Source organism: Leucopleurus acutus (genome assembly GCF_964270905.1).
Source record: "Leucopleurus acutus genome assembly, chromosome: 13".
Taxonomy (NCBI): Eukaryota; Metazoa; Chordata; class Mammalia; order Artiodactyla; family Delphinidae; genus Leucopleurus; species Leucopleurus acutus.
Window position 1 is genome coordinate 27387511 of NC_139155.1, and position 14231 is coordinate 27401741.

A 14231-nucleotide genomic window follows, 5' to 3' on the forward strand; every position below is an offset into this window, starting at 1 on the left:
TGGGGATGCACTGCTGGGGCAGAAGCTGAGGTGGGATTAGGAACTGTCCATCCAAAAGAGGGACAGGGAGCTGAGTTGGAAGGAGTCCTGGGAGCAAACACACAAAGTTTCCCAAGGAAGAGTTGGCCTTAAATATCCAAGGGACCCAACCCTGCAGTGGGGTGGGTGTGGGGTGGGGTCAGACCTCCAGTCCCCAAGACAGGGAGGAGGTCAGAGGGATAGAAGGATGTTCTGCACCTCCCCCCTTCCCTGACCTTGTGAAAATCACAAAGAATGAGTTTGGTGAGTGCGGTCAGGCGGGGTGGGGTGGGGTGGGGTGCAGGGGCCTGGGACTGGGCTGGAGTAGTAGACAGCGCCAGATTTGGGGTCCTAGTCAGCGGAGCTAAGGAGTGGGTACTTTGTTTTCTAGGAGATGGGGCAACAAGGGAATAATGTGTCCGCATCAATTTTCTGGAAAAGCAACCTGGCAGGAGGACAGAGATTTGCTGGGCATCCAGCTAGGGGACCTGGTCCCAGTGAGAGGGGAGGAAGGTGGAGACTAAGAAGGTGGAACAGGGGACAGAGAGGAGGGGTTGACTGCAAAGATGTGCTCTAAGGGGTTTTGCCCTTGACAATGGGTGTGTGTGTGCATGCACTTTTTTTGATTGGGACAGGAAGAGGAGTGGGTGGAAATGGGGGTAGGGGGTTGGAGCCAGCATGGCTGGAGAATGGGGGGGGGGATAGGGAGGGGTGAGGAGATGAGAGCCTACGGGCCTTGAGGAGGGATCGGGACTTTATTCTAAGTGCATGAGAAGCCTTTGGAACATATACACTGGGGAGTGACATGATCTGATTTATTTTTAAGTAAAATCCCTCGGGCTGCTCTGGGCAGAGTGGATAGGAGGGAAGGGGGCGGAAGTGGTTGAAGATGTACTTTCCTGATACACCAGGTAGCGGAACAGGGACAGGGTTTGCCTAAAATGTCTGTGAGAACTAACATTTCAGTGAAACAGGAAAACTACCAATCCCACATCACTGCATCACCTGTCCTGCTCCCAGAATAAGAGGTGGTTCATTTTGAGATACCAGACCAGCTAGTACCTTGAATGAGAAATTAGGGACACTAGGTGGGTAGGGAGCCACGGGAGGGAGCCGGAGCTGCCAGGACGAGCACTCCTGTTCTTTGCACTTGTATATGCTCTGTAGCCACCCCCAACACACATACCTGTAATTCACTCATTCACTCATCATTGCTTGAGTCACACTCACACTCTGCTAGGCACTGGGGATACACAGGACCTCCTGGGAAGGAGCTGTGTCTAGTGGAAGAGAGAAGTCATTGGGGAAGATTGAGTTTTTGCCCTTGTTCTCACCCCTCACCGTGTCCACACCCTTTGCTATGTACATTTACAGCCCTTGACAATGGCCTCGGACATGTGCATTGCTTTGCTTGGTTGAGGATGTTAGCAGATTGATGAAAGTGCTTGCCTTGTCAGGGTGGCCCTCCTTGCCCTTCGACCATGGCCATGAGAAGAGCTTTCTCTAGGCAGCTGAACCCATTAGCGCAGGCCTGCCCTAGCCACAGCCAGCTGGTCCTGTAGCTGGATGCAGAGCAGTTGAGCTCAGTGTAGATGTCACCCCAGCTGAGCCCCAGACATGTGAGAAATAATGCTTATGTCACTGAGATTTCTGTGGTGGTTGTGTCACAAGAGCTGGCTGACACGGAGATGCACACTCTAGCTCCGATTTTAGAGTAGACTAGGCTCACACAAGGAAAGCACCAGGTATGTTTAGAAAACAGAACTTCTTCAGTTTAATTGTAGTGTGGGTTTCCTAAGGGGGAGGTTGGGTCAGATTCCAGGACCTCCAATGCCATGGAATTGTATTAGTCCTGGGGCTATTTGTTATTCTTTTTTTGGCAACCCAACATCTGAATGCCCTTCTAAAGTTTGAGGAGAGCACAGGTCCCAGGGTAAGAGCTGAAAATGCCAAATCCTCACTTTCCCAGCCTCCTTTCCAGCAAGGTGTGGGCACACCACTTAGGCTCAACAAATCAGATGCACAAGCCCCAGACTCTGAATTGGCACAAGGCAGCAGAGTCCACTCTGGTCCAGCATCGGTGGCAGCGGGGTCCTTACCCAACCACATGACCTCAGGCATCTTTCCAGGGTGCAGCCCCTAAGCATGGTTCTTAGCCCTCTGGAAAATCCTGAAACCCCTCTTCCCCCCATTAACTTTTAAATAAATGATTTTTCTACTTAAACTAGCCAGTGTTAGTTTCTGTTGCTTGCAATCCAGAATCCTGGCTGATAAAATTTGGCTGTACTGAGATGTAACTGAAGGTTTTTGAACTGGAGAGTGACACGACCAAAGGCAAGCTTTAGGAGAACTGATTCAGCAGCAGAGGGATGTAGTTAAAGGGGAAGGAGACTTGGGCAATGAGATCGTTTTGTGTGTGTGAGAGAGCATGTGTGTGCAAGCATGCATTTGTGCACACGTGCCAGTGGCCAATGGGATAAACAGGCCCCTCCTTTAACCAGAAGTTTGGGGTCCCAATAATTATCCTGTCTGCACTTTGTGTCAGCTTTATCAAGAGTGCAGAAGTATACGTCCATGTTCAGGGCCTCATGGTAAGCCTAGGTTGGACAAGGTGGCTGACACAGACCTCGCTCTGCCTGGGATGGAAGGTAGGTCTGCAAATCATGCCCTGAGCACCTTTTCCCAAGTCAAACATGTGCAGGGTCCTCACACCAAAGAGCCTGGGTTGGGGATCGGGTCAGCAGCCAGGACTGCACCAGGGGCCTGGCCCGGATAAACTTTCATAGTGGAAGACAGCAGGTGAGGCAGGCCAGTGAGAGACAGGGCAGAGCCTGAGGCCCAGCGCTGCCTTCTCATGCTTCCAGTCAATCCCCTCCCCACGTGCCTAGCCCCTACAACCACTAGGCTAGTTTCACCACTTCTGGAATGTCAGATACATGTGATCAGATAGCATGTAGTTTATTCTGACTGGTTTCTTTCTCTACGAATAATGTTTTTGGGACTCATCCGTGTTTGGGCGTGTATCACCTCTTCTTCCCTTTTTTATGGCTGAATAGTCTTGGCCAGTCAATGGGCATCTGAGTTGTTTCTAGTTTGTGGCTATTGTGAATAAAGCTTCTATGAACATTCAAATGCAGCTTTTGTATGGACATATATTTTCACTCCTCTTAGGTAGATGCCCAGGAGTGGAAATTATGGGTTGTGCGGGAAGGGTCTTTATAAGAAAGTGACGAACTCTTTTGCAAAGTGGTGGCACCATTTTACACTGCCACCAGCGGTGTGAGAGTTCTAGTTGCTCCACGTCCCCATCAACACTTGGTATGGTTTCAGACTCTGCTCTCTTAATCATTGTGTTCTAAGGCCATGGGATTCTCTAAAAATATTTTGGTTTCAGTTTTTTGAAAAAATTCCAATAAAAATTTAAATTATTTTTTCTCTGAATGGGTCCGCATGTAAAATGAACACTCTATTTCATTTTTTTCTCTGAATGGATCCTCATGAAAAATGTTATTTCCCTAGTGATTTCCCAGTAATCTTTTAAGGTCTCCATCCTGAAGAACCGAATGCATAATTAACCACGGAGGTCAAACCATATGGTGCCAGCAGGGGGCGTGCGTCACCCACACTTAAACTCCACTTCTATTCCTCTTTCAGTCTTTGAGGGGACCCTACACCATCCCTCAGCAGAACAGAGGTGGAGGTAAAGTTGATCTTTCCTGAGTGATGACGTTTAGGGCCAGAAATACCTTCCCCTGGTAGGGACTTGGGTGGCTCCAATACACAAAGCTGCCCCAGGCTCTGGGGAGGGATGTGAGCGCTGACTGCTGCTTGGATGTCCTGTATCACGCAGGAGCTTTAAAAACTTCCACTGCCCAGGCTGCCCCAGACTGACCTCTGGGACAACCCAGGCATCAGTGTTTAAAAACTCTCCAGGTGGCTCTGATGTGCAGCCGGGGCTGTGCACCCTGGGATGGAAGCTTGTTAATCCTCCCCCATGGCCCAGGTGAGCTGATCAATTTAGTGAGTTCACCTGGGACATATAGGTCACAGTGGCTCCAAATTTCAGTACATAGAAAAATCCTTGGGAGGAGAGGGGGGTTGTTGAAAATGTAGGTTCCAAGTTTCCCCCTCAGAGATTTTGATTCAGTGGTTGGGGATAAGGGATCAGAAATTATCATTTTGATGAGTTGTTCCACAGAGTCGAATCCAGAGTCCTGGAATCCCACCTTAGGAAAAATTGACCTTGACAGCATCTCAGAGGGTAGGAGACTGAGAACAGAGAAAAGGAGGTGGTGCCAGGGGGTCCTGGGCACTGCAGCTTGGGGCTAAGGGCACTGTGGGTGGGCTCAGCTCCGGGCAAAGAGGTTGTGAGACACAGAGATGACAGAGGAACCATGAAAGTCTTGTGGCTGTTGCAGACCAGCTCCCTCCTCCTCTCTGCACCCCACCTCAGGCTGGGGGGCCAGGCGTGGCGGGCAGAGGCCCTCCTGCCCTCCCCAGTCCCCGGTGGTGGTGGGACAGAGGCCCCTCTGTCTGATCTAGGTTCTGCAGCAGAGCTAGAGCTGGCGAATCACGGTGGCCACTAGCTGGGGGGCCTGTCATTGTTCCTCAATGTCCACCTGCACCTGCCACTCAGTGTCATAGAATGTCCCAGCTACCTGATGGAGAGTCCGCCAGGTCCAAGTCCACAAAGGCCCCTGGAGCGCCCCCTGCTGTAGGAAGACAAGCAATGCTTTCCAGCCCTCATATCTCTTGTGACCCTGTCACCCCAGGCAGTGCTCCCATCCTTCTTCATGGATTGAGCTGAAACCTGCCTTTCTGTAATCACCACCTGCGGGTGTAAGATTGCCCTTTCAGCCTTAGTCTAGACAATGATTCACATTTGTAGACCCTTGAAATGTCCTCTTCTCCAGGCCAAACGTGCTCAGAACGATATTGGTTCTGGAACACTTTACCAATCTATCTTGTAAAGTGTGTTTTCTTTTCAGCCCATTCTGTTTTCCTTGTAGCTGCTTTAGAGCTCTGCTGCAATTTGTTCATTCGTGCATCCATTCATTCACTGAACAAAGGGGTACTGAAGGCCACAGTGTGCCAGGCATCTTATAGGTACTGGGAACCTAACAGTGAGCAAGGGGGCACCAGCCCTGCCCTCACAGAGCTCAAGGCTGGGAGAGGCGGGAGTTGGGTAACAAGTAAGCAGGGCCTTACAAGACAGTCCTCCCAGGAAACTGGATTTCTCATCTGTTCACTAGTGTCTCTGATGTGTTAGTGTGGGTCGGGACCCACAGAGGAAGGAGGACACCGGCGGTTGGTCCTTGCCCACGGGACCCGAAGGAGGGCTTCTGGGACAATCTGAGATGATAACGAAGTATCACACACAACCCACCACCCCCGCCCCCACCATACAAAATAAGAAAGAGAGAAATCCTCAGTCATGAACGTTTATTAAGCTTCTACTGTCTTCCAGAGGCTTCCGCTTACTGAGTATTTTCTCCAAGTGCTCAATATGCTTTAATGAGTCATTCTCCCCCTTTTATAGGTGGGGAGACAGGCTTGCCCAGGCTGCACAGCCAGGAGGCGGTGGGCAGACCATTTTTGTCTGATGACCTCACGCCACCAGGACAGAGGAATGAGAGGACTAAAAATTTCTAGCTTTCAGGATTTACATAGAAATCTTAAATTCGGGTTGTAAGAAATCTTAATAAAATCTTAATAAAATAAAATAAGCAAGGAAGAGGAGTCCAGTGGCCCTAAGGGAAACTTGCTTGCTGATCTGGGGTAGAGAGGGGCCTCTGGTTCTCCCTCTCACTCAGAAACCCCGTGTGGGGCTGCAGGGATGGTAAGGGCTGAGTGGGGTGGGCATCCAGGTGGGTTCGCAGGGTTTCTATTATCTCCTTGCAAGCGCAGAGGGCAATATGGGTAAATGGAGAGCTCTTGTTAGAACAGATGCTGGTCAATCTTGTCGGCCTGTCGGGGCACTGTGGGGGTCACCTAGGACTCGAAGGGCTTTCCCAGTGCCCTCAGCTCTGGCTGCAACACCAGGAACTCATGACTCAGAAAACACTCTGTGGGTGGTCTGAGTGCTCATCAGAGCAGCAGGTCTCTCCTGGCTGAATGGCCACTTCCAGAGCCAGCAGACTTGAGGAGATGGAAGCAGAGAGATCGAGAAGGATCCAGTAAAAACATTGCCTGCCCCGTAAGATGAGCAGAGGTCATGAATAATAGAGAGAAATGGAGTCCTCTGAGTCCTGGGGGCCCGGCTTGTTTGGGGCCCTGCCCTCCTCAGAAAGGTCTCAGGCCCTGGGGGCATCTTTCACGGCCCTTGGGGCTGTGAGGCTGGGACATCTTTATGGGAGATGCCCCACCTGCCCCTGCTGTGAGGCCAGGTAGGAAACAGATGCCAAGGGCTTGATGTCACCTGATTCTGCATGAAAGGGGGAGGGGGCGGGTGGGAAGGAGGATAGCCTGTCCTCAGTCCCCATGAATAAGTCATGAGACCCAAAGAGAACGGCAGGTGCAGAGGAGGGGGCCAGAAATAAAGCACCGAGGTTCTGCTCAGGGGCCAGCGAGGAGAGGGGAGCAGGGCAGTTGTGTGGGCATGTGTGGGCTCTGGCCCCCCCAGGCGTGTGCACGGGAGCTCCAGGTGAGAGGGCCGCGGGTCCAAGCAGGTGCAAAGGGGTGGGCACCGTGAGCCAGTGAGTGGCAGGAAGGGACAGCCGGCAAAATGATGCCCCAGAAGAGAAAGAGGAGGAAGGAGGACATCGACTTTCTAGGCCTGTATGAGCAGGAGCTGCTGAGCTACGCCTCGGAAGACGACGAAGAGGAGCTGGAGCACGAGTACTACAAGGCCAAAGGTGTGCGGGGTCCTGGCCTGCGGGGCGGGGGCGCAGGCGGGGCCCGCAGGGGCGGCACCATCCTGTCCCTGGCTTTGAGGGAGGAACTTTAGGTTCCAACGCAACCCCTTTCTCGTGGATTATCCTGTTGGGTCTATCCTACACCCCCTTGGGGTACACTGGGGCCTCCACTGTAGCGAGGGTCACAGAGCCTGATTGGCACAGAATAGACTAGAACCGAGTGCCCACACTCTCCAGGTCCTACACGTCCCAGAAGCCATGTTCGCGCCTGGTCTCTGAGGTGTGGCCTGCATCAGGCTGTGCAGAGGCCTGTGGGAAGAGACCTGGTCATCAGCGGGTGCCGAGCAGGGGCTGGGGGCCGCTGCCCACCGCGGCCGATGGAGGTGAGGGCCTGGGTCTTTGCAAGGCGATGGCCCTGGCCCACATGGGAGGGCAGTTGGTGCTTTGGACCCGGGCCCAGTCCTTCCGATCTCACCTTCCTCTGGGGTGTATGGGAGCTGCTTAGAAATGCTCTACCTTCTTGTCAGGTAAACCAGAGAAGGGGTGAACGGGGGGCCCAGGAGCCGGTGTTGGCTTTTGCAGAGAGATTCTTTTTGCTTTGCTGTTTTTGTTGGTGTTGTTTTACTTTCACAGTTAAAAAAATATATGATTGACTGTGAATGCCCATAGGCAGCGGACTTTATCACTCATAGGTCTGTTTTACTCCTCAATGCTGCCTGCCTGGCCCCTGAAGGCATTTAAATTCTCAGCGCTTCCTCTAAACTGGCTCACTTCTCCCTGTATGCACCAGACTCCCCCATTCATTCACCAGATAAGTATCGAATGCTTGCTCTGTGCCTGCCATGGGCTTGTGTGCCCTCCTTAATTCCTGTCTGCTGGGAGTTCCTTGATTATATCCGATTCTGTTGGGCTCGTGGCCTCAGCCATCCTGACCTCTGTGCGGGGGGTGGGGGTGGGGCTCCTTTATTTGTCCTGACTCCTAACCCAGCTCCCAGCACAGACCCAGGCTCAGAGAAGGTGGTCGCTGCTCTGGCACTTTGAGGCTGTGACTCTGCTGAAGCCTCTTTCCCGGCGTGGTGTCCTGGGCACCTTCGGGGGTGGAGGTGGGTATTTTGGGGAGGAAGGAAGGACCTAGATCAAGTGAGGTATCGCCGCCTTTTCTCAGCACGTGTGCTCCAAGCTCTGCCTGGTGGGGCTAGGGGCATTGAGGCTAGATGTGCGGGCAGCACCCATCACAAATACTCTCAGCTTTGGGGTGATTTGCCCCAGCCAGCACGCCTGCTGGTGAGAGCACTCGGAAACCTCTCATAGCCGCCATCCCATCCACTTCTGTTCATGGGTTCTGCCTGCCTTAGTGTGACGATGTGATCCTTCACAGCTTCCCTCTTCTTTTTACCCTTCTCAAAGCCTCTCCACTTCCATTCTCACTTGGAATCCTCAATATCCCCGAGAACAGTCAAGGCGGGTGTGATTAGTCTCAGGTGAAGGACTGAGGCTCTGAGAACTGACGTGATGTCAACAAGGTCACAAGCAGGAGAGACAGGAACTTCAGCGGTTCCCAAGACAAGTCCCCACTTCAGGCCACGATGCTGTTCGGTAGAATCATGTATTTAATGCATCAGGCACCACGCTGAGCACTTTACCCACGTGGATCGGTTTAATCTTCACAACAACCCAACAAGGTGGGTTGGGTTCTTAAAATCTGCTTTTTCAGGTGAGGAAACTGAGGCACAGGGAAGTTAAGTAACATGCCTAAGATCACAAAGCTAGGAAGTAACAGAGTTAGGATTTGAATCTTGCTGCTCCGGCTGGTCCTTACTCTTGTACTGTCCAATCTCGACTCTGCTGAAAATAGCTGGAGGAGAGCAGGCCAGGGTGGGTGCCATGCTGCCATTTCTAAGAGACACAGACCCACTGACTCTGCAGTCAGCTACAGGACTGGGCGATAAATGTGTAAGATTCTGACAGTAGTCACTGTCTGAACTTTACCTGCACTGTCATTGTTACCCTCTCTGCTCTAGAACGATGTGTCGCCTACTCCCTTTGAGCACTGGCTTCTTGCATTATGTGGAGAATCTTGATGAGTGTGATGGGGAAGAAGAAGGAAGAGGAGGAAGGCCTAGGTTTCCTTCTCTGTTCCTCAGGTTGCCTCCAGGCTACACTGGAGATTACCAACAGCCAGAAGAAGGAGAGCAGCTTCCCTCCATGCTCTGAGGGTAGGCTGAGGCTGGTGCACTGGTCTACCTCCTGACTAATACAGGGACCATGAGGGGAAGAGAGTGACTCCTACCAGAATCTGGGATCCGAAGGGACCTCAGAGGTCATGCTGCACAAGCTTCTAGCCCTGGGGCCCTTTTATCTCCTGTATCCCAGACAGGGGGCTACCCAGCGTCTGTTGGAATACAGTTTCCCAAGGCAGCCTTCCTTCTTGGGGATGTTGTTAATGGAGATGATGGTAGTGATGTTGAAGATGATATTGATGTTGATGATGACAACAGTGGAGATGATGATGGTGATGTGATGATGGTAACAGTTTACCACTTATGGAATGTATATCTTTAATCCAGCTGTGAAGGAGTGTCTGTAAGATAAATTCCCAGAAGTGGAAATATGCTAGGACAATGAGTATGAAAGTTGAAAACTTTGTTTTATTTGATTTAATCCTTATGATAATCCTTCAAGGAAGAAATTCTCTCTCGGTGATAAGGAAAATGAATCTCAGTAAGAAATTTGGTTGAAATCATACAGCCAGTATGGTAGAATTGAGATTTACATACTGGTCAATTTATTTCCATAGTCCACATTCATTTCATTGATTGTTTCATTCATTCATTTGTTTTTTCATTCATTCATCCATGTAATTATTTATCGAGCATCTCCCATTTGTCATGCTCTGTGCTAGGAGCAACCCTTGTTGCTGTTGACAGTTCTTCTTTGTGCTGACCAGGGAATGTTACTAGTTGGGACCCTCCTCTCTGGACCAAACAGAGTTTTGTGTCTTTCATGAGATACCTGTCTTCTCTAAGATAGTTCTTCAGCTGTCTGAACTTTTTAAATTAAAAATTTTAAATTGAAGAATAATATATATATTATATATATGTATATACAACACATTATAGAATATATATAATATGTATGTGCACATGTAAATTATATATGTAATATATATAATTAGCACAAAACTCAAAAAGGAACAGCTGATGAATTTTTACACATGTGCATGCTTGTGTAACCACCATTCAGAACGGGACACAACATTTCTAACCTCCTGAAAGCTCCTTTAAAATTCTTCCCAGAGGTAATGGCCCTCCTGATTCTATCACATACATTAGTTGTTTTTTTTTTTTTGCGGTACGTGGGCCCCTGACTGTTGTGGCCTCTCCCGTTACGGAGCACAGGCTCCGGACGCGCAGGCCCAGAGGCCATAGCTCACAAGCACAGCCACTCCGCGACACGCGGGATCCTCCCGGACCAGGGCACGAACCCGCGTCCCCTGCATCGGCAGGCAGACTCTCAACAACTGCACCACCAGGGAAGCCCCACATACATTAGTTTTTTGCTCTTGAGCTTCATATAAATGGAATCACACAGTACACACATTTTTGTGTGTCTAGCTTCTCTTTCACTCAACATTATATCCAAGAGATTTATCCATGTTGTGACTCGTTATATAGTTTGTTCTTTTTTATTATTTGTGTACTACTGCATTTGATAAATATATCACCATTTGCTTAACCATTCTATTGATGGAATTTGGGGTTATTTCCAGTTTTTAGCTATTATGGATAAAGCTGCTACAGATCTTGTACCCATTTTTGGATGGACACATGCACTCATATCTCTTGGATTTATAATTGTTAGTAGAATCACTGAGTCATAGGGTGGGCTTATGTTTAGTTACCAGGACTTGTACCAATTTATACTCCCACCAGCAATGTATGAGAGTGCCAATGGCTCCACACTCTTGACAATACTTAGTATTTGTCCATCTTTTTAATGTTAGCCATTCTGGTGGGTACATGTAGTGTCTCATGGTAATTTTAATTTGCATTTCCCTTATGAATAATGATGCTGAGCCCTTTTCCCTATGTCTATGGGCCATTTGGATATCCTCTTTTATGACATGCCTATTTAAGTCTTTTGCCCATTTTTCAACTTTATTGAAATATAATTAACAATAAAAGGAATCTACTTTAAATGTGCCATTTGATGGGTATTGACAAATGTATACATCTATGTAACCACTAGCACCATTTATATATAAGGCATTTAAATTATCCCTCAAAAGTTCCACGTGCCCCTTCCCAGGCAATTCTCCCTAACTTCAACCCTAGGCAACCATGCTCTGCTTTCTGTTAAAACAGATTAAAGTTCACAGAGCTGGCATTACATATCGTGTAGTGCTTTGTGTTTGACTTCTTTTGCTCCACATCGTGTGTCTGAGATTCATCCGTACTGCATATGTCAGTTGTTCGTTCCTTTTTATCACTGAGTAGGATTCCACTGTCTGGATATACCACACTTTTAAAAATTCATTCACTTGTTGATACATTTAGGTTGTTTTTCCAGTTTAGAGCTATTATGAATACAGCTGCTATGAAAGTGTGTGTGCAGATCTTTGTGTGGACATGTTCTTATTTCTCTTGGGTAAATACCTAAAAGGGAAATTTCTGGGTCTTATGGTAAGTGTATGTTTATCTTTAAAACAAATTATTGCCCATTAGAGCAATTGTCTGGTCTTTCTTTTTCTTACTGATTTGTGTGAATTCTTTACATTTTCTGAGTATGAGTCCATTTTTGGCGACAGGCAGACCCCGGAGATATTGTGGATTCGGTTCCAGAGCCCAGCAATGAAGCAAATATCACAATAAAGCGAGTCATACCAATTTTTTGGTTTCCCAGTGCATATGAAAGTTATGTTTCACACCATACTGTAGCCTATTAAGTGTACAATAGCATTATGTTTAAAAAATGTACATACCTTAATTTAGAAATACATTATTGCTAAAAAATATGCTAACCATCGTCTGAGCCTTCGGCAAGTCAATCTTTTTACAGTAGTAACATCAAAGATTACTGATCATAGATCATCATAACAAATATAATAATAATGAAAAAGTTTGAAATATTGCGAGAATTACCAAAATGTGACAGAGACAGGAGTGAGCAAATGCTGAGTGAGCAAATGCTGTTGGAAAAATGGCACCGATAGACCTGCTTGACACAGGGTGGCCACAAACCCTCCATTTGTAAGAAACATGATATCTGTAAAGCACAATAAAGGGAATTGTGATAAAACAAGGTATTATGTGGGATGCCTGTGTGTGCATTCCAAATATCTTCTAGTCTGTGGCTTGCCTTTTCATTCTCCTGATGGTCTTAATTTTAACTGTCTAATTTATCATTTTTTAATGGTTAATGTCCTATTTGAGAAGTAGCTCTGTACACTTGGGGCAGTTTTGGAGGTAGTTTCTTTATCCCTCTCCCATACCCCAGACTCCTTTCTCTAAACCAGGCATCTCCAGGCCTATATGTCTTCTCTCATGTGATGTGGTTCTAGAATTTCCACCGTGCTGGTCATTTTCCTAGGAACACTCAGTTGGGAAACATCCTTGTATATGTGCAAACCATATGGGCAACACTTCAGGTCCTGGAGTTATCTCAGGGAGGGCTCTAGGAGTTGTTTGCCGATCAGGAATCCCTGTGGTGTAGACTGTGAAGAATGAAGGCTTTGGTTATCACAAGAGACAGGGAGTCACACAAATGTACTGCTTCCTTTCTCCCCCTCACGGGGACCTTCATCAGAACCAGGGACGTCAAAAGAAAAGACACCAACAGCAAACAGAACAAGCTTCAAGGGGACAAAGAGAGGGGAATTCCGTGCCCCTGCCTACAGGGACTCACTGGCAAAGTTCTGCATGCCCCCCCGCTAAGGTGTGTTATCCTGAGATTGCCATGGCAACACCCAGGAGGTCACAGGAAGTGAGGCCTGCAAGGCAGCCTTGTGTAGAGGGCAGAGAGAAAGGTGAGAGCCAGGGGCGGGCTCTGAAGAAGGTCTTGGCTAGGATGGCACCCATGTGCTGGGCTGGAAAGATCACAGACAGGCGTTGGGAGGCCTTGGCCTGGGCTCTGGTGTGGACATTGTGTACTGTGTGACCTGGGCTTGTCCCCTTGCCTGCAGGTTCCTTACCTGTAGAATGAATGTGCAGCATTAAGTGGGAGATTGTGGTCTCACAGCAGGGCTTGGTGTGGGTCTGACCCTGGCTCAGAGGCTTGCGGGCTGCAGCAGGGGTCCAGAGCGTGCTCTGGGGCTGGGCATCCCCCTGTGGATCCGGCAGGAGCTATGGCTTCTCCGAGTCCACATAGGATTCTGGGCTTTCTTCTGAGCCTGCGGTCTGTCTTTTTTCCTCCTGCAGTGTACGAGGTGGTCACAGCCACGGGGGATGTTCGTGGCGCAGGGACCAGTGCCAATGTCTTCATCACCCTTTTTGGAGAGAATGGGCTCTCTCCCAAGCTCCATCTTACCAGCAAGTGAGTACCAACTCAGCCTTGGTGGGGTCCTGGGCTGTTAGTGGGGGTTGATAAAGTTCTGGAACCCATGAGAGAAGACAGGTGTGTCCACAGGTGTATTAAGTAGTGTGGGCCTTGCTAACAACCGATCACGTGCCAGCCAGGCCCCTCCCAGTGATTTCCTTAGCTCCTCTCTTGATTTTTTTGTGTATAGTAATGCTTACTTTGGCTCTCAGAATTCCCAAGAATTCATATTAGCTGTCCTTCAATGTGGGAGCATAAGCCCTCAGGATCAAGAAACCTGGTCTAGGCCCAGCTTTACCATTTAGTTGCCACATAACTTTGGTCAAATCTCCTGGCATCCAAAGCTTTGGCTTCCTCATATGTCATCTGGAAGTGATAATCCTCATCTTACCAAACTCATAGGACTTTTGGGAAGAGGGGACAAGGTCATGCATGTGAGGGAGCCACGAGCTTAAATGCTCTGTACCTACGTCTCACCTGGGACCAGCATCAAACTGAACCTGCCTGCCCGCTAACACACACTCAAGTCAGTGCGTGTGTTTGTGTAGATGTGCTTGTGTGTGCGTGTGTGTGCACACTTGTGCCCTCCATTTCATTGTGTCCCATTGAGAGCAGAGGCTGCTGTCTCTTCCTTTCCATCCCCTCCCCTCCACCACACATGTGCACACACAGTTACTACACATGGCAACATTCTAGCAGAATCATGGCATTCCAGAGATGGCCAGGGACCTCACTGGTGGCCTGGGCAGCTGTATTTCACCCTGTGCTGAGTGGAACAGGGGATTGGTCAGCTGGTTTTGGGCTCCCAATACCCTAGCATTCCTC

The 14231-nt window shown here is 48.9% G+C and overlaps 1 protein-coding gene across 3 annotated transcripts in view; it reads left to right on the forward strand.

Annotated features, from left to right (window-relative positions):
* Nucleotides 1–6742: 6742 nt before the first annotated feature.
* The window catches only part of LOXHD1 (lipoxygenase homology PLAT domains 1), a gene marked incomplete at both ends in the record, with an annotated part of 200986 nt that continues 193497 nt past the window's right edge, over nucleotides 6743–14231 (forward strand). For all 3 annotated transcript variants that reach the window (XM_082852690.1, XM_082852691.1, XM_082852692.1), the window contains 2 exons: nucleotides 6743–6872; nucleotides 13289–13403. In XM_082852690.1, the coding sequence (XP_082708816.1) occupies nucleotides 6743–6872; nucleotides 13289–13403 (245 nt within the window). The remainder of the gene's footprint in view (nucleotides 6873–13288; nucleotides 13404–14231) is intronic.